Source organism: Patagioenas fasciata, chromosome 6, assembly GCF_037038585.1.
Source record: "Patagioenas fasciata isolate bPatFas1 chromosome 6, bPatFas1.hap1, whole genome shotgun sequence".
NCBI lineage: Eukaryota > Metazoa > Chordata > Aves > Columbiformes > Columbidae > Patagioenas > Patagioenas fasciata.
In genome coordinates this window covers 31,373,610-31,393,876 of record NC_092525.1, presented here as the reverse complement: position 1 = coordinate 31,393,876, position 20,267 = coordinate 31,373,610, and the positions used below count along the sequence as shown (strand labels likewise).

The window sequence follows — 20,267 nt, the reverse complement described above, 5'->3', positions numbered from 1 at the left end:
GAATGCTGAAAGGATCTTTTTTCCTCTTGTATTGAAGACCTATACTACACTATTCTGGTTTTCCATCTGACCACTCAAGTACATACCTGGCGGAGATACAACTTGAGAACATTGCTGATATCATGTGCATAGAGTTCTGAGAGCTCGACCAAATCCTTTCCATTTTCAAAAGCTTGACAAAGCTTTTCAACTCTTGATTTGGCTCCATTCACACGATAGATGCCCTGAAATTAAGAGACCAGCACAACACTATTTTAATTTGAAAGGCAAGTGTAAAACACAGATGGTATCAACAGTACACCATCTTTAAAAGGCTTATTTTATATGTATTTTTTAAAGACTGTTGATACTTAAGCTTTATAACAAACTTGAGCATACCTTGACATTCAGTGCTCTGCTTTCAATTTCTGACGTACACTTTTTGATGATGAAAGGAATGCCATCGGGAACATTTTTAGCAGCTTGGGCAAATTCCACCCCAAACAGGTGAAGCCTTCCATGAAGTTTTTTGTGCCCACATTGAATAGCCAAAGTCTCTAAACATTTTTTATGGCACGCAAGTGAGCACTACAGGGGAGGGAAAAAAGTACATGGTTTGATACAATCTGACACCATACAAAATATCTCTGCTGTTTGTCACCCGATATGTGAGGAAAAGGAAAGATTTATTAGTCTGTTGTGCTTTCATTTTGAGTTCATGATGATTTTATGAGCCACAAAGTCTGTACTATTTATACCAAAAAACAATGCAAGTTTCCAAAACTCTAGATTTACCTAAATCCCAAACAGCAATTTAAACTACTTTTCAACTTACCTCCTCACATTCAGCTCCCTGAAACACCACTAAGCTGTCACATTCTCGGCATTTAGATAGAGCTCTCAGCTTCCGCAGTTTGTGTGTTTGTGCTGCTTTGGACATATTAGCATCTCTGAAAGGTCCTGGAGAATTTGCAGTTTCAGATGTCAGATCATTTAAACCTGGAGAGAATTTCTCTGTTATAGTCATTCCAATATGTACTATTGGGATAAGGTGTTTATTCTGTATTTTTTAGCACTGTGCTGCACAACACAGAATTCTGTAAGTAAATTGCATCTATCAAAGTAATCAAAAACATTTAGTCTAAAGGAAGTAAGATGGTGTTACAGCTTACATAAACAGGCATATTAACTATCAAATAATCTTACTTGAAAGTAAAATCAAACAATCCCTTTTGCATTTTTAAGTATTTCAGTTTTCTCCTGTATTACTGGCATGTGAAAATATTAGGACATTTAATTCCAAATATCCTGCATTTCAGGCAACTGTTCATAAAAGTTTCACTCTCTGTATTTAAAAAAAATCCTGTCCTAGAGGATGAAAGATGACATTACGGTTTGGCCTGTAGTGTTTCTAAAATACTTAAAGCAGCATACTTTGCAGCGGCGCAGAATTCACATCCACGAACAGCAGAACCCATATAAAATAAAAAAGAATCACCAATTCTTAGTCTCCTGTGATAACGCCAGAATATTTTCCAGAGGATTCTAAAACAGAATAGCAACTGTTGTTTTTTGTGATCAATTCTTTTTTTCAAGCAATTTACCTACAATGCTATCAACAACTCCGTGAACCCAAATCCTTTGTTGTACAGAAAAAAAACTTTAATGCATACAGTTAGTTGCCCAGACTGCTTCTTAAAAACTCAAGTATTGATTAAACAATAGCACTCCAAGTGAAAGTTCACATTAACAGGTTGCCATGCTTTAAATCTGGATATTAGTTTTGTTAACCACAGGCTCATTCCTAGAAGGCAAAGTATATATTTAAGAAATAAGGACTAACTGAAGAATTTCCTGAAGGCTTTACTCAGCAAGTGCCACAAGTATTTCAGAAGTAGTTTGTAAGTACTGCATACATCCCATAGAACTACTTCTGATAATCCAGTTATTCAGGTTTCAGTACGTGCAGCAATATTGTCTTTATACAATCAAAATTCATTTGAAAATTAGACATGATCTGGTCAAATCTGGCACAGACACTACCAAACTTGCTTAGCTAAGTTGAAAAAGGTAAAATGTCAGTGATTACATTTGGATTCACCTTCTTCCAGTTTGCCAGTTACCAGCTCTCCATATGTCTGCATTTCACTTCAAAGTTTAGAAGTAATCTTAAATCCCTCAGTGCCATGCATCTGATTTTAAATGCAAATGTATGGAGGGAATGGTTAGTGGATCATTTATGTTTATCTCAGGAGGGTGAAGACACTAGACCTGTTCAAAGGCTACTTTTAGTTAATCTAAAAGTATGAAGACAATTCTGCATCACTTCACTAAAATGACCTGAACATTATTCTTCAGCTGTCAACCTCAAGCGGATGCAAAGTGTATCGAAAAACAATGCTGTTGGTAACCACAGCCTTGTTAATGTATTTTTCTTAAGCACGTGAAAAAGAAAAGCCACACTCTACAACAAAAGGCATAGTTCTGAGGACTTCGGGTATGGAAACAACATTACCACAGTCTGAAGGAGATGGTGGCTCTCTTTCATCAAGATCATCTGCAGATGACATAGTACCGGTGGAAGGTGTTCGGGGAAGTCGTCTTTTAAAATCTCCTAGAGAATGAAAAAAGTTCTCAGGAAGTTGTATCAGTTCCACCCAACAGCTCTTTCTTATTATAGGCTCTGTCCAACACTTGCTAAACTAATAACAACATTTTCATTAATGTAAAACAGTCCAAAGAAAAAACATCAAGTTACAGAGTGTTTCAAAAAGATGGACCCAATTTCAAAGATACAGTGATTTCGAACTGGATCCACCTTTTTGAGACACCCTGTAGTGCAGCAGGGAGCAGAGCCGTACCTGGACTAGCAGATGGAGAATCCATGGATCGTGACTCGCTGCTTCCCCCCGCACTTTCAGAATCGCTGCACATTCCTCCACTCTGGTTGCCAACTGACCATGACCTGAATGGTGGTGGCCCTCGCATTGCTTTTGAAAAGAAAATCGAAATTCCAAATGTCAAGGACAACATCACATTGTTTCCTTTTTATTTAAAGACTAACTATGCTTATATTCAAAATAGGAAAGTACTGGAAAAGGTACATGAACATGCAATACAGTGAAAAAACCCTACAGAATATGTTCCTGTAAAAGCTTTAGGATGTAAGAAAATCAATTTCAGAAACTGGACATTCGTGCTTTTGCAAAAGACCTGTAATCAATGTATTTACAAAACCAGTGGATTTTAAATGGCTAAAGTTAATTGAAATAGTTGAATACATGGAGCTTGACAGTAATTGCTGTTTGAATTACATCTCATGTTTCTTGTCCAAGAATCTAGGTATACATACAGGCAGTATTCCATTTGTCCATATGCTCAAGTACATAACTGTTTTCATAGGCTTTGAACTTAAAAATAATTTTTTTTAACCCCTTCTGTGCTACATTTCTGAGAGTGAGACATCAAGCACTTGTTTTTTTCTGGTATTTTTGTTCAAAGACAACTTTAGATGAAGTACAGAAGAACTACCTTGGATATCTGTGCTGCTGGAAGATCTTTTCTCTCCAATCTTTTGCGAACGATGGTAAATTGGGCTTCCCACATCATCTAATGTCTGAGCAAGAAAATCTCCTGAACACTGAGATAAGTTACCATGTGATGTATGGACACTGTCAGTCGATTGCTTATTAAAAACCCTTCAGAAAGAAGAAAGTAATTTGAAGAGTGAATAAGATAGAATTAAATGAAAAGCAATATACTTTAATTCCTGGGCACTAAAAATGCTTCATTCAATTGCTGTTCGTGCATGACAGGGTGAAGGACACACGTATTTGACATGTAATTATTAAAGCTCAATTTTTTTTTTTTAAAAAAAAAGGGTGGCAATTTAATTTCAATTAAATATGTGCCATTTTCCAGTGTTCTCCCCATGTACAACAGCTTTTCCACATCTCTGCAAGATATTGACTGTTAGTTTGCAGACTTTGAAAAAACAGTAAATCTGTTCATCTGGAGACCAGAATAATTCAGACACTATTGCATCCTACTTCTGTGTTTGCCTCCAAAAGATTCTCTGCCCAGAGATCAGGACCATTCATCTATAAACAAAGATTTTAAAATGTTGTGCTTTTTTAAAAGCACAGAAAATATGTTGAAGCTGCCAAAGAGCTTATAGTCAGTCTATTGTGAAAAGCTGCTCTCCAGATAAGGCCAGAAAAGAGCTAACAGTAATTAATGTAAAATGCTGCAGCAGCCTGTTGACAAAATGGCTTGCTAGCCAAGTTAGCAGTCAGGAAGTTGTTCCTTAATCAGTTCTACCCTACCCAGCTGAAGGAAATAAAGACTTAAAAACATTAACATTTACATTTGTGCAAGTCGCTGTCCCTTAAACAAATGCAGATCTAAACAATAAAAACGATCGCTCTAAGTTAGCAAAGAATCACAAGGCCATGTCAAAGTTAAAAAACAAAGGTGGGGAGAAGCGATGAGAAAAAACACGCTCCTATAAATCTTAAGTAGTAAATAGCTGGGAGAGCACACAAAGAGCTTGAAATTTCATGCTCATCAGTTTCTTGGGGATCTGCATAGTTAAATCCCCCTAAGTCAAAGTTTATGAGTGTAGCCTAAATCAGTCTTAAAAGGCAGGAAATTTACAGACAAGAACTAAGAATCTCAGCTTTAACTTTGAATTTCCTGGCTTTTGTTGGTAGAAGTCTGACTCAAGAGCTAGGCTTTTTGTATTTAGTTTCCTTTTGAAAGACGATGACGACACTTTCCTGTAGAACTGTGAAACACGCAGATTGGAATGGATATTCTGGAGCTTTAGTGCCAAGATGGCTATCTTACAACAAGTTAGAGGTGGAAAAGCATTTGGCATACTGACACAAGGAGTTGTCTTTTTCTCTTGTAGTCCTTCCACATTAGCTGTATATTTAATAGATCAACAGTAAAAACTACCATGTCAAGCAGGTAGGAAAAAAAATAATTGAGTTATAACTTAGAGACGTGGACTCTAAACTTTTATTTAGTCACATAGCATAAGACTGAAATTAAGCAACACTTCCCACCAAAAAAGTTGCCCAATGTAAACAAAATGAAAGAAGGTATCGTAGCAACAAGGCCTGCAGAAGAGGAAAAGTACCTCCTCAGATTTCCTAAACCAGATATCAAATACTACTGCCACCCATACTAGGGAGTTCAAAATTTATATTTTTCATATTTACCAGTATCTAGATTAAAATAGTAACACATCAATTCTTGCACAACAATTGTCAATGTTTTAGCATGCCTTACTACACCAAATGACATTCTGCTTCAGAATTTAAAGTCAGGTTTTACAGTCAACATTATGTATTTTCTACCACAAGACGAGTCAAAGACATAGAGAATGGTACAGCATGGTAAGACACCAGGACTCTTTTTATTCCTCTAAAAATGTTGGTTTAATGTTAAACACATGCCTAGCATTTAATTGTAAACCAAGCAAATGCCACTTGTAGTTTGGGACTTACCCATCAACCTGGGAATTCTGGGTTTCAAAAGAACCTGATTCAATAGTAACACCTTCCTTTGGCAAACTTCTCACAAACTCTGAATACTGCTGACCAGGGTCATAGAGCTTGGCACTCTCACAGAGGGACTGGCAGTTCACAGGGAGAGATACAACCTGAGCGTGCTGCAGCTGGAACAGGTTCACCGTTGCCTGTTAGGAGAAAAAATAAATAAATCAGTATTTGTAGGTCATTTACTAGATATTCCACTTGTATTTTGCTCAAACCAAATTAATATCCCAACAGAAAATTATTTAAGAAATAAGACTAGAAAAATTCTAGAAAATAGTAACATTTGGAGGGATGGACTTTCTGCACGATTCCTTCAAGTCTACTGCAAAAACTTCATCTGTTGTATAGACACTAGTATTCCTCTTCTCCCTGGGTTATTAAATCCTCCAGTGTGCAAAGGCAATTCCAATGGCTTCCCACTCTGGGTTGATCAAAATAAACAGCAAGGTTTGTTGCTATCAAAAAGGCAATTTTCATGCTCTCAGGGGAATGTCAGTCACCACTAGAACAACGAAGTAGTTGGAATTCCAAACCCAGATGAGGTCCATATCACCTTGAGACAAGAAACAGACAAAACTCCTTGCTCCAACAGAACAGGTTAACTGAACACTTTATTTGTTAAATTACATAAAACTTCTAGAATATTTTATCATAAGGCAGAGATCAGGGACGCTGCACGGTTGCTTCTTTGGCTTTGGGCTTGCAAAGTAGTTTGCAATTTAGATAAACTCAAACTGACAAGTTTGTTTCAGGTTTCTACTGGTCTTACAGGTTGTTTTTTGGGAAGGGGTGTGTGTCAGTTTTGTTGTTGTGGTTTTTTTGTTTCTTTTTTTTTGTTTGTTTCTTTTGTTTGTTTGGTTTTTTTTTGTTTAACTTTCCCTTCCTGCCCCAGCATTAATTGCCTCTGTCTCATCTAAAAGAGGTACACACCTATAGACATAATGCACTCTTGAAGCTTTTTAAAAATCTGTATATGTAGACATATTGTTTTGACAAGCCTTTGCTTATTTCCATGTATTAAATTAACAGTCTCCATGCTGCAGAGTGTTAATGTCCATTCTCCACTAGAGCCAAACACCTTTGCTAATGCACTAATGATAACGGGAATGGGAGCTGTACTCTTAAGCACCAGAGTAACACTACTGCCATCAATATTCTTAGAGAGATTTTACAAGAATTCTGTAGTCAGGGCTCTTGCAAGGGAACAGCTCATAAAAAAAACCCCCAAATGATTCAAGACATGTATAACACCCTCCTTTATTTTTAAACTTCTAACAGGAAGAGAACACCACAACCATATTAAAACTTTTCCTTCTTTTTCTGTTGGCTCGACCTCTGTCCTTTGAAAATTTTCTGGTTTAAAGAGTTAACACTATAGATGAGGTTCTCTCTTAGTCCTAGCAACGTTTATATCTCTCTGCCAAATATATTTTAAAAAGCATGCTTACAGCTTTAAGAGTGAGATCACACTGGTGAATAAGCTCCCGAAGCTGTGTTAACACATCACTTTTAAAGCTTTCCAAATAATTTCTTTTTTCTTCGACTTCTGCCATACTTGCTTTATAGTGTTCATTGGCCTCTTCAGCCTAGAGAAAACACAAGTATAAAGGGTTGATAAACTACAGGCCTCGACACCAGAAGCAAGGAAAAACAAAATAAAAATCACACGATGCATGTAATTTAGGATTTTTTATCCTAAAGACCATCGCATGATTAAAATTAAGAACTATGAACAGAATACTTGCTCCCATTGGGAAAACACGAGTTAAACCAGTGTAGGCTTAATTTTCAAAGCAAGGAACAAAACCTCTTACTTTTTGTAGGGCTTCCTCTTCTAGTCTCCGTTTTTTTTCCAGTTGCTTGCTGAAATCTTTCACGAAGCTTCCACTTGAGCCAAGATGTTCCTCCTCAGCACGAGCAGCGCAGGTTTTTGCCTTTTCATACTCATCCTGACGCTGTGTATATAACAACTTTGCTTTTCTTAGAGCAGCTTCCAGCTCTTGCTGCAGAATGCAACAAAAGAAAAAAAACAAAAGAATCATTTAAGTTTCCAGTTATTTCTGATGTTTAAAGAGAACTGTTATGCATAGGTGTGTATGGTGCAGTTCAAAGCACATAGTCATAGAGAAATAACCTCTTACAAACATGTCATGCAATTGGCAGCTACATACTACATAAAAGCCTAGTTTCAAAGTTTTGTCCTTTTGAAGAATTTTAGACTGAACACTGTTAGATATGAAAGAAATACCAACCATTTTTTTCTGTTCTCGCTGCCAAAGCTCCTTGATATCTTTCCTTTGTCTATCCAACTCATTTTTCCTTCCAAGAAGAGGCTAGATAGGAAACATTAATAGAGTACATTACAGGTTTATAGGCTGCAAGTTCATTCTTTTGAATAATCTGTGCTGTTACAAAACTTTTTAAAAGCCTGAAGAATATCTTGTTCTTTTTCTTTAAGCTTACCTGCACAAATTTGTTAGACAGGAGAGCAGCAGCTGTTTGTTGCCAAAGTTGATTGTTCTCAATATCATTTTGGAAAGCATTAATGAATATTGACTGGAATGGCATATAATCCTAAAATTACACACAAGAAAACATTAATGTTTTATGTAAGTTAAATGGCTGTATAACTGAACTAGATTTTCAATTAAATTTAGTAATGTATTTACATGTGTGTGGAAGTCAGCATTTGGTATGAATGTAGGAAATAACTGATTTCTCAGCTATGTTTTTTATTACTAGGAAAACACTGTGAATGACAAGTCTACAAGTCCAAATCACAAAATGTGCAAGATGAGACAGAAAAAAGCGTATTTTGAAAACTATAAGGCTATTCTGCATTTTCAACAGAAATAAATTTATATATCCAAATTTACATATGAGATAGGAAGACATATAATACAACAAACCTGTTAACTAGAGATTAACAGCATGAATCAATTCTGTAACAACTTAAAAATGCATTTCTCAACATTACCAAAGTTTGACTTTTGGATGAGGCATCCAATACATATTTAAGACTTTAAAAAGCACCCTTAAGATGTACTCACCTGGTGTCCAACAACACTTTTAGCAGTTTCAGCCATTTTTGCTAAGTTTTTAGCACACTCCACTTCTGTTAAAAACAAACAAACCAACCAGTTACTCTTTACACTAATAACTGCATCACATGCTAAATGCTTTTTACATTCTTCCTCTAACAGATATGCCACAGAGGGGACCACGTTCACTTTGTTACAGGCCTCTAATTACAGGAAATGCGTGATAGTTTTGTTCACTTCAGTGGAACAGCTACTAATTTAAACATCACATTATTGAGAGTCTGCAGCACAGAGGCCTGACAACAGATTTTACTTCATCATGACAAAGCTGATTAAATGCCAGAAAGAGCCACTCACCCAAGCTAAGCTTTTTTTCTACCCACGCGACTACATCCTTGGTATATTTTGACCATGCTTTGGCATAGGACAGAGCTGATTCAATTCCGTTGTCGTTTCTTAGGAGCATGTTATCAACCTCCTCTGCTCGAAGATGTCCTGGAAATAAAGCATCAGGCACAAAGAAGTGAATTTTAGAATGACCACACACTGAGAGCAAAGCCAGCATTAGCCAACTGTGAATGCTTAAGCAGCTCTGATCTTGAGTTGGTCTTTAATGCTAGTTGACTCTAAATAGGACTGACAGAGGTTTTAGAACAAATTAAAAGGTCATAGTATTTATTCTATCTGCAGTAGTCATATGGTCAGCATAACTTTCTTAAAAAAAGTGACCCAACAAAACACCAATCATATGATGACATACAGAAGTTCTTCAGGCCTTGGTTCTTTTCTCCCCTGAAAAGCAGCCCAGGTTGGTTATTCACAAAAGCGTAAAATCTCTGCAATGGCATATTTTTTACAGTGAAGCTTTAATGGCAGCATAGGTGTAAAAAAGTGACCAAGCAAATATTTATAACATTTTAGAAGATGAAAACATAGATACAGAAGAGTGTTTATTAATATTAAATGAATGACCTACCTTGAATATCATCCCTTTCATGCCGTGAACCCCCGGACTCCACAGAAAGATTCTCAAAAGACTGGTTGGTGTACAAGAAATAAAACATTAAGTTAGAGAAGAAAAGCTCTCACTGGGACTGACACGCTAACAAAATAAATGGCATCACCTGCCCCCCTTTTCTTTTTTTTTTCAGATAAAGCAACAGACTGTGCTCCCTCTCATCGAAGGCATGATACCTTCTAAGCTCCCATAACTGTGAACTGAGATATACTAAATAGCAAAGAATCATTATATACCTTTAAACCAACAATCGTGAAAGGCTGTGGTGAACGAGTTAATTGTTTAACAAACTGGGTTGATATTTAAGTGATCTCCAGTTTTTATTAGAAACCTACCTATCTTGTAAAAAGCTTTTCATACAGACCTGATGTCATATACATCACAGACACCATTCTACAAGCCATCAGAATCCTGTGTTTCTTCCTCAAGGGAATAAAGTTATGATTTCTCCTAAATTACTTGCAGGTGTGCACTGTAGGCACAACAGCTGACTAGTAACACATGCTAATGAAGCCTTGATGATCAGTACAATCTGACAGAATGTAATCCAATAATAAAAGGAATTTAGCACAAGATTTCATTACCTTTGTCCTCCTGTTGCATTTTTCTACCCCTTTAATTGTACAAGTAGAACTATTTGTAGGACTGTGCTGTAAATCAGGCCCCTAAACAAATTTAAGTGAATACAAAGTCTACCTAGTAATCACCCCCCCTTTTAAACAAACAACAAATAAAACCCCACACAACCCTACATCATTTTAAAGGAATAAACTATTCTTGAAAACAGAAGCAGAGGGCAGGCAGAGGACAAAGGCCAAGAAATATCTGCGAAGTGGCCTTAAGCTTTACAAGAACAGCTTCTTTTCATTTTAGATTTTGATGCTGTTTTATTTTCAGACTTTAAACTAGAGCATAAACAATGATGTAAGTAGGTTGTTTGTTGGTGTTTTTGTTTGATTGGTTTGTTTTTTAAATGCAAATGAAAACCGATCATAAATCACACAAAAATCTCTCAACAATCATTGTTTACTTTACAGTAAAAACAGCTTTTCCATATAGCAGAACATGCACGGTATTATCAGTTACAATGAACAAAATCAAACTACAGTCTAAAGAAGAGCTCCATTCCAAAAAAAGTGGAAGACTACTATAATTGCTGTACAATACAAGAGAGTTACAGGAAAATGGAAGGGCTTTTCAGAACAGGTGGGGAACCCAGCCAAAGTTGTGCACCAAACAGAAAAAAAAAACACACCAAAAAAACCCAAACCCAAAACAACAACAACGAAACCCACAACACAAAATGAAAACCAACCCAACAACCAAAACTAAAACCCACCCACCACCTGAATTTAGAGCTGCATCAACATTTGGTTGCACAGAAAGTCCAAGCATTCCTAGATTTACTCCTGATTTGGGTGTAAAGTATTACTGTCTTCGAGTAGATTTTCAAGTGTTAGATTTTAAAGTTTTACCAAAGCATGTCATTGTTAGGGAAGAACAAATAAGAGGAGGAAAAAATATCCATGCTTTATATTAGCTGAGGAGGCACTTAGAAATTTCTGTCCTAAAAATCATTTCCCATTCTGGAAGACCTAAATCATCTCACTCCTGAGAACCGTCCACTCTTTTCCAGTAATTCAGCCACACAATCTAGTTAGGGCAGCTAATCAATGCTCATTCATCCATCCACATTCACCCCACTGCAAATATGTAATATCACGTTTTAAAAGCAAGCGCACAAACAACCATTTTATGTCCTCCAACTTATTATCAGAACTTGACCCATACAGCTTGCCCTCTCAAGCCTCCAATGATCCAGTCCAGTGCACCTAGCAAAAAACCCAAATCCCCAAACCATACAAAACTTGACTTACAGATAGATTTCACTTCTCAACTTAAACCAGTCTCTTCTGCATTTTTCCCCATTACCCAAGAACTCTCACCCTGACAGATGCCAATCTCTGCACACATTTTGAAAATGTCATCCTTCTCCTTTATTCTGCTCTCAGATCTACATGGCATCGAATAGCATTCAAGTAGCTTGTTGAGTAATGAAAGGTCAGACATGCCTGCCTCAGCTCTTCCAATGTATTCTAAAGCTCTTCTGTTTTTAATTAAGAAATATCTTTGCTTCCACCTTGAACTTCTGGTTGTACTACACGGGCTCAAATGAGAACAATTAGATTTGCTAAAAGGGGGGTATACACATTATTTAACTTAAGCTTCCAAGTGGAATGCCTGAACTGAAGAATGTAGACTCCCCTGCAGTTAAGTGAAGCAAAATCAGCCCACCCGTCCTCCCCCTCCCACTGCAGAGCAATGCTCAACTGCTTGGTTAGGGAGGTCCCTAACCTAAGGGCAAGTAAAATCTCTTTCCTTAATTAACCCTTAAAGTGCTTACATGTTAAATTCTACCAAAATGTTATGCTCTAATACTTTTAAGATAAAGCTAATTGCTACGTTCGACCACTGAATGTACACATCTACAAGAATGAAAAGTTAATACAGCTAGTTAGATATTTTGCACTTAACTCCTAGTTGGCCTCCAAATTCGTCTCTGAATTGCAAATCAAAGTGAAATGCTTTATCTGTTAAATGTGAATTTATTTACCTGAATGAAAATGCACTTTAATTTAAGACAGATTTTCAATAAATTGAACCATATTATTCTACCTGCTCCAAAAGTTATAATTGTTCCCTTCTACATTATGAAAAGCAAATGACACTACAAAAAAGGGCTTTTAAATATAAGCTAGTGACTTCTGGAACATCTGCAACAGAATTCCTTCTTCATTTCACTATATTCTAATTTCCCCCAGTCTTCCACTACCCTCATGTTCAGAAGATCACTTCCCAATACAATATATAGGACTGTCCTGTTCTGCAGGAACACATTTTCGAACTGCAAAACCATTACAAGATTAAAATGTTGCCAAATTCAGCACCTTCCTTCTGCTGGTGAACCAATTAGCTGCAATAATACTTGTTCAAATAATCTCATTTAAGTTAAATGAGATGCTGCCTCCTATGCTGTTTTATTTCATACTCTGATTCTAAGTCTGCTGGAACCTGTTCTCCAAATAGCCACCTTCCCGTCCATGTTGTTCGCAAATACGAGTTTCGTAGCAGCTACAGAAGCAGAACTTCTGTGACCATGAATCTTTGTCAGATAGACGCGTTTTATCAAACACAGTGACAATTCAAAAAGACGACTTCTCAGCTGTAGCTGCACAGCATTGCTATGACCAAGTCTGTACGAAGGAATGCTAAGCCTTAAGTAGTTTCAATAAAGCCTTTAAAAAACCACCACAATCTAAAATTTAACCTTGCTATGACTTAGCTTGGCATACACACCAATTATCAACTGCATTTTCCATACATGTAACTTTTAATTTGACTCTATTTACTCAAAAGTCTGCTTCTAGATCTATGAAAATTCAGAACAGAATTTGACACTGAGCATTTTTTAACCTCACTTTCAAAGTGTTAAAAGTGGAGTTTAAAATGCTACTGTTTTATTTTGACTACCTATGCTTTGACAGTGCTATTTCAGTTCTCTTAGTGAATTGTCGTTGAAACAGCTACAGCACCAACTGAGCTCTGGAAGAAGAAAAGGTTATTTCGTAATTAATATTACTCTTTAAAAGCCAAAAAGAGGTCACGAAAATGTAAGCTTTTAGGCCTAATAGGTCTATTCTAACTACTCCAGCATGCAAATCTTTCTTTTAAGTATTTTCACTTAACCAATTTAAAAACCTCAAATACAATTACAGCAGGTTATTATTTACATATTTGAGTACTAATCCCATTGAGTCATCACTGGCATTTGGAACAGCAAATACATTCCAGTATCTGAAACCTCAGAATGCATTTTTTCATGGGCTTAACCTCGTTTTAACACTCAGAAGACTCCGAGTGTCCCAGCCCCACGATGCACAGAGTTTCAGTGGAAATGAAAATGTCCTTTCAAGATATAATTCCACACTTCAACAGAACGTGTTTAGCCTACCCGACTTCTCCGAGATACAGGAAGTCCCAACGACGAGCCATTGTCTACATCTCCCATAAGGAAGTCTGAAACACTGCCAGAAAAACAAAGAATGGTGTTACTTCACTACTGTACCCCGCCAAGCAATTTCAGATCACTGAGAACAAAAATTCAGATAGTGTTTCTAATATCCTTTAAAAGTCCTGCAAAACAATGTTTAGAAGTAGTCTTATATTCCCTGCAATTCCTCTACCATCAGCAGTTTCACCACCAAACAGCCAACCAAGAAAAAACCCACAAAAAACCCAAACAAGCAAAACCCACACTACTCAAAGCAGTAAAACTGTTCTGGACGTGGTTAATTTAAATTAGTTTATCAGCTAATATTTGTCCAAAAGAAAATGGAAGTTTTTGTTGCTGATATTTAGTCTTACTATGATTCAGCTCCACTGAGCTCTTCAAAAACTCCTTCAGGTTTCCAAGTTACCTGTTTCCAAAGGTGAATGCCAATGTTTCAATGGAAGAAAATATTTCACTGAAGAGTTCTCTCTTGTTTTCTTCGTTAACTTCTTTGAAGTTCACCGCTTCAGAAAAAAATGAAAACCAAAGGGTGAGAGCTGGGGTCAATCAAGCAAAATTTTATATACAAATCAAGACAAATTTTATATACAAAGTCTCTTACAGAACATGCATATTATTCTGATAAACTGAAGTAACACAGTTTTTAAAAATATTAGTGAGAAAGTAAATGCTAAAGGAAAGAAATTAATACAATCTAGATGCTTCCTTCAGTGAAATCAGATAGCTCTTTCGTTTCCTATATCTTCCCACTTAAGAAGCAGCTTTGTTTGGGAACATGATGGCAATGTGAGGGGAAGAGAAAAAAGTCATTTACCAGAAAGAGTCAAATCACACAGCAGCAACAACACCACAAAGCATCTCACAAACATAGCCAAATGTTTCCAAAACTGTTTCTTTTCTGGGCAGAAATTTCAGAATTCAGAACAGGAGAAGCAGTTTATAGAGGTGCTTGCCCCCACAACTTTATGTGCTCCTGTGTATGTATCCAGAACAAAGGATTTCTGGCCTGCATACAAACAGAAACCTATCAAAAGGTGCTGTCTGTTGCAAAACTCTCTAATTATTTGCCACATCATCTGGCAAAAGGTCCTCAGTTTCACTTGTTAAAAGTGGGGAAGAAATTCAGCAGAACTATTGTTGTTCCAAAAAAGGAAAGGGAGCGTTCCCAGACAAACTAGATGGTTTAAACTGGTGGTGAAAACCAGTATTTAGGCACTCAATGCGGAGCCTTTAACATGCTGCCATGACAAACAGGAATCATGAGACAAAAGCAATGATTCACCCACAGTTTCTATTAACAACTACTGGACAAGGGGAAGGGGGGAAAAGAGAGAAGACAAAAAGCACAACCATTTCTGTCTGTTTCCAGCTTAACTCCATTATCATTGGAGACTGTGAAATTTTTTGTAGAGAAGTCAAGTACACTCCTTTGAGCCAAAGGTGAGCCCTCTGGGGAGAAGTTTTCAGAATTTTACACTGGGAGAAGTGACCATTTCACATTAGTATTCATTTTTTTTTCAAAGCTTACTTTTTTTTAAAGCAATGTAATATTCTGAATTATCTAGATGCCTAAGTTATATTTATGATAATTTACTTCAGAGATACTGCAATGAGACAGCTATTCATCACTTTTTGCAAGACGTCCAACAATGTGAGTTTATGTATCCTTCTCATATTTCAACCACAAGTATGGAAATAATGGACCGCAATGACTTCTAGAAGTAGCAAAAATTAAATCACATTAAAACATTGTCCATTCTATACACATCTTCTTAGTAAATTAAAGTAACAGACTTTAATCACCAAAAGTATTCAAACTTCCTGCCAGGTGCCTAAACACTAATGGGTAACAAACAAAGAAAGTACAGTGATCTGCTCCCCCATTAGACTTCCTTTGTGAAAGGAAAAGTTTTTAACCAGTAAATTAACACAGCTGAATTCATTCCTTTTTACATGGCATGCCAACAGCCCCAATCAACATTTTTATAACAACTATTTTATACAAGGCTATTACAGAAAAATACCTATTCATCTCATTGTTTTTTTCACAATTACTTGCATATATCGAAGAATGTGTTGTAATAAGCCTGCAGCAATAACAAAAACAAATCACCACATGTTAAAAAATATTAACAGTCTCTGTCGCCACAGTTCACTGCTACATTAAGGCTTCTCGTACCTCGTCATTCTTCTATACCTCGTAATTACGTAAAAAAATGCCTCTGGCACCTTTGTTTGAAATGAGACTCAATAAAGCTCCACAGATGATAATTTTTTTAACCACTTTGTAAATAGCACTGGATTTTAAAATCCATTTCAGATTAGTTGAAGACCTCAGCTTTCCAGAGATAATGCTGCTCATAAACCTAAAAGTTGTATTACAAATCATTAAGCAACAACAGTTATTACAAGATCTATTGATTACCAGCCACTAATGACTGGAAAAATCATTCCAACACCAGTATGAAATGAAAACAAAACAAAAACACACCAGCACCTAAACGGAACCAACAAAAACTGTCTATACATTCAAAGCACTTACCACTGAAAATTTAGTATATCCATTAGCTGCATTTTCTTCAGAGAGAGCACTTCTTTCACTTGACTAATGAGACATCACCAGATATAGCCTCTCCCTAAAGAAATACCGTTTGGTTCCCCCTGCCTTCCTGTCCCAGGAAAAGTTTTGTTAAGCTGTACACGTTATACACCAGGGAAATCTGTCCTTTTCAGAATCCACCTCAAATGGAATAGCCAATCTCAGATTTTTCAGAATTACCACTTCTCCCAAAAAACATTAGTCCGAACTCTCAGCAATTCAGTGAAACACACTGCACTTTCTTCTAGCTTACTACCACTGGAATGCTGATGCACTTAACATCAACTTTAAACCACGCACGCTCTTTCCCCAGGACATCCTGACTGCACACAATAGCTACTGACAACAATGAACTATAGTGATCTTTCCATGTCTGGAAATGACAGCTAGCTATCTATAGTTCTACAGATTTCAAAGCAAGTATACAACTTAAGAACACTTTTAAGTAAGACTTCAGATGTCACATAATGAACTTTAAAACACCATGGTAGAAACACATTAAAATCTGGCATCCAGTACCTGAAATGTAAGCCTAGCTTGCATTAAATTGGATCTCTATTTCCAAAGCTAGGAAAGCTGTCTTCAAACTAGAGGTGGGTTTGGTAACCTCATCAAAATGCAGCAAAGTTTCAACCCTTGGGTCATGCCCTTAAAAGCGTTCCGAATCAAGCACAGAACAGGTTGGGGAACCAGCAACAGCCACAGGAAGTTTTGGAAGCCAGAATCCCAGATGCTGAAATAGCACCTGAGGACATCTGAGCAAAGCTTCCTGAAGTATGAAGAAGAGACTGTCAGCTGTCAAGACCCAAATGCAACCAGGGGCTTCAAACAATGATGCTTAGACAGCTCACAGTGAGCACAGAACTTCACACGCACTTCTGTGATGCTACCCTGTCCCCTTCCTGGGAGGACAAAAAACACTCCCTCCCCCAAACAGACTTGAAATACTTATTCTTATTACCTCTCATCTTTAAAAACGTGTAAAAAAAAAAAAAAAAAAAATGAGGGGAGGAACCCAAGTAAAGAGTAGCAGTATGCAGACTACAAAGAGGCAGAAAAGTACTCAGAGTATCTCACAGCTAGAGAGCACCAGCAGGCTGTCCTGGCCCCACCGTTCTACTTATAGCTCTCTGCGCCATATAATTTCACCAACCAGTACTTACTACGAAGTCTGGCAGCTTCCCCAGCTTTAACTAGATGTCAACAAGACAAGTTTGAGGAGCTGCTTCCGACTGTCTCCATAACTTTTACTCTGAATTTGCATCACAGACAGAACAAGAAAGTCAAAACCACTTCACCTTGCTAGACGTATTTAACTTTGATGCAGAGCTATCAGAAAAAAAAAAAAACATACCTAAAGAGGGAATTTCTACAGTGCAATTTGCAGCTTTACCAGGAACCTGTGTTCATTCTAGTGATCCAGTCAAATCAAAAGGTGCCATTCAGAGCAAAAGAACAGTACAAACTTGAATTCAACATGAGATTAGGAAAACCACATACTCTGTGGCCATCAACTATTTAAAGATACTGAGTGGGAAAATAACAAGTATGAGCATGACCGTGTACCAGACTGGGAAGCGACTTCCAGAAATAGGAATATAAACAGGTTCCAGGCAAGATGCTTCAGTAAGTGTCAATTCTTCCAAATCAAGGAGGTGTCTCAAGTTAGCACGAATGGGTAGTAGAGTTCGAGCAATTAGGCCCAGTGAACCATGTCATGGCCAAGATATAACTGGAGAAATCAAGTGTGCTGGGCTTTTTCTTTAATTATTTTTTTTTGTCATCCCCCCTGCCTTCCTGCAACCTCAGTCTAAAATGGTGAAAGCCTTATATCATCTGTTCTGCCAAAAAAATTCTCAGTAGCAAGAATAAGATAACATGCAATAGCTAGTTTTTCCTTCAATCTGTTCAAAAGTAAAAGCATTAGACATCCAAAGCAGAACTACAAGCATGTTCATATCATTCCCACTGAAGGACCCAAGAAATGACTGAGAGGCTTGAAGGAAGGGCACAAGCACACTAATTTCTGGTAGCATTCAAAGCATTTTCATTTGCAGTAACTTAAAGGGGGTGGTCTGTCTGAACTGGACATTACATTTAAGTCTCAGTGCAACTTGTCATACTTATGAAAATACTTCGCAAGCTGGAATCACTGACAGTCACTGGTTCCAAAGTTATTTTAATGAATTTCTTAATGAAATTGGTCAAGAAAACAGTAATTTGCTAAAATAACCCTTGGTCCCTATGTGAAGTTCCAGCTACAAACTAGATTTGAAACCCTGGCATTATGCAGAGACTCAAAAATGTCTCTCCAGAACCTAATCCAGTTATGTTTTTATTTCTGAAGGGAGGAAGTAAAAAATTACGTGTAAATCCCAGCTTGTTTCTATTTCATCCTCTCCTAAATAAACATTAGAAATTTTCCATGCCAGGTTAATCTCCTTCCTAGTCATAAATCTGACTACAGATATAGGGCGCTTTCACATCTTTTTATAGTTCTGTCCTCCAGTGACAAGAAACAGATGAATCAGATGAACTTCTTCCATAATGTCGCATTAATGCAGCCGAAGACAACAGAGGAAAAAGGATACTGGTTTTGTCCTACCAGCTCCTCACGTTCTTGTAGCTTCCTGTTTATTCAAAAGTTACATTGCTCCTCATGAAATAACCACAGCTGAAAACCTGTGAACGCATGTGTTACTGACAGGCAAAACCTGAGGTCTCATAGGTTTACAATTTACCACAACATATTTTTACTTCAGTTTCCTCAGTTCCAGCAGTCGTACACTTCAGTGTGAATACAAACACTGAGCAGGATGATCCTCACACAGAAACCAGCTGTCAAAACCAAACTAAAGAGTGAGACAAACTGCTCTCACGTTTCCCACAGGTGATCCTGGGGGAGGTAGGCCATTTTCATGCAGAAAAGGTTCTGCTGTTCTCAGAGAATTAGCACTGAAGTACCAGTCTGAAAGAGCTGACACCCTGTAACTCCCTGTTTCCATCTCCAGACACATGAGGAATACAATACATGGTGGAGCAAACAGTGAGAGGTGTTACTGAAGTCTTCCTATGAAAGTACTTGCTTTTATCAAAGGCTACAAAAATCAAAGCATTCTTAGAACAATAAAGAGTGGAGTTAATTTCAAAATTCTCTAATCCCACAATAGGCACAGTGCTTTTCTAACAGTAGTCTTTCTTTTCATACAGACAATAATGCAATCCCACCATGAATGTAGCTCCTCAAACTCAATATATTAACAGCAAGTGAATGCTACATCACAATCAAAATGTTACTAGTTTATTTCAAGTTTAATTAATTCTATGAACTGAAATCGGTGGGGGGGGGGAAGCTAAAAAGTATTTGTGAATATCTGTATTGCCAAAGAAAGGCTTAGTACTAAAGTTATTTCCCCTTCTCACTACAAAGAGAAATGAATGAATCCTAAAATAACTGTTCAAAGAACAGATACTCAAACCATGATACTCAAACAGATATATATATGAGAATGCATTAAACACCATTAAACACCATTACATCTGCCCAGGGTTCAGTGCTATTGAAACTATATGATGGAACAGTATGCACCAAAAAAAGAAAAAAATACATAAGGCATCACATCTGAGGGCTGCAAATACTGTGGAGGAATGGATTATGCAATTTGAAGTGCTTAAATTTCACTTCTTTCTGGGTGGAAATCTAGATCTGGAAAATCAGTTCAGCACTAGAACTACAGAAAGTGACCGTGGACTTATCAAGGACTTTAAAATTGAATACGAAAATTATCAAACAGGACAACATAATTATGGAATCAATCAGCAATGTTACCACATGAGACAAGGAAAATAATTCTGATGCTTTACTCTGCAATGGTAAACTTGGCCAGTATAGACAGTGATCAATTTGAGGCATTGCATATTAACAGCCTTGATCAACTATACAGTCCAGAGAGGATAAATATTATTGCAATAGTTTTTGGAAACATGATTTAGC

The 20,267-nt window shown here is 37.1% G+C and overlaps 1 protein-coding gene across 4 annotated transcripts in view; it reads right to left on the bottom strand.

Moving 5' to 3' along the window:
- The window catches only part of ARHGAP29 (Rho GTPase activating protein 29), a 52,595-nt gene that overhangs the window by 6,116 nt on the left and 26,212 nt on the right, over window positions 1-20,267 (bottom strand). For 2 of the 4 annotated variants that reach the window (XM_065841900.2, XM_065841902.2), the window contains exons 4-19: window positions 14,081-14,177; window positions 13,615-13,687; window positions 9,561-9,621; window positions 8,942-9,079; window positions 8,594-8,658; window positions 8,007-8,117; window positions 7,796-7,876; window positions 7,358-7,546; window positions 6,992-7,129; window positions 5,493-5,683; window positions 3,511-3,677; window positions 2,841-2,969; window positions 2,495-2,593; window positions 815-978; window positions 379-567; window positions 87-224 (exon numbers count right to left, since the gene is read on the bottom strand). In XM_065841900.2, coding sequence (XP_065697972.1) covers window positions 87-224; window positions 379-567; window positions 815-978; window positions 2,495-2,593; window positions 2,841-2,969; window positions 3,511-3,677; window positions 5,493-5,683; window positions 6,992-7,129; window positions 7,358-7,546; window positions 7,796-7,876; window positions 8,007-8,117; window positions 8,594-8,658; window positions 8,942-9,079; window positions 9,561-9,621; window positions 13,615-13,687; window positions 14,081-14,177 — 2,030 coding nt within the window. Of the gene's footprint in view, window positions 1-86; window positions 225-378; window positions 568-814; window positions 979-2,494; window positions 2,594-2,840; window positions 2,970-3,510; window positions 3,678-5,492; window positions 5,684-6,991; window positions 7,130-7,357; window positions 7,547-7,795; window positions 7,877-8,006; window positions 8,118-8,593; window positions 8,659-8,941; window positions 9,080-9,560; window positions 9,622-13,614; window positions 13,688-14,080; window positions 14,178-16,216; window positions 16,583-20,267 lie in introns of those variants that run through there. The other 2 variants (XM_065841903.2, XM_065841901.2) reach the window with 2 other exon arrangements.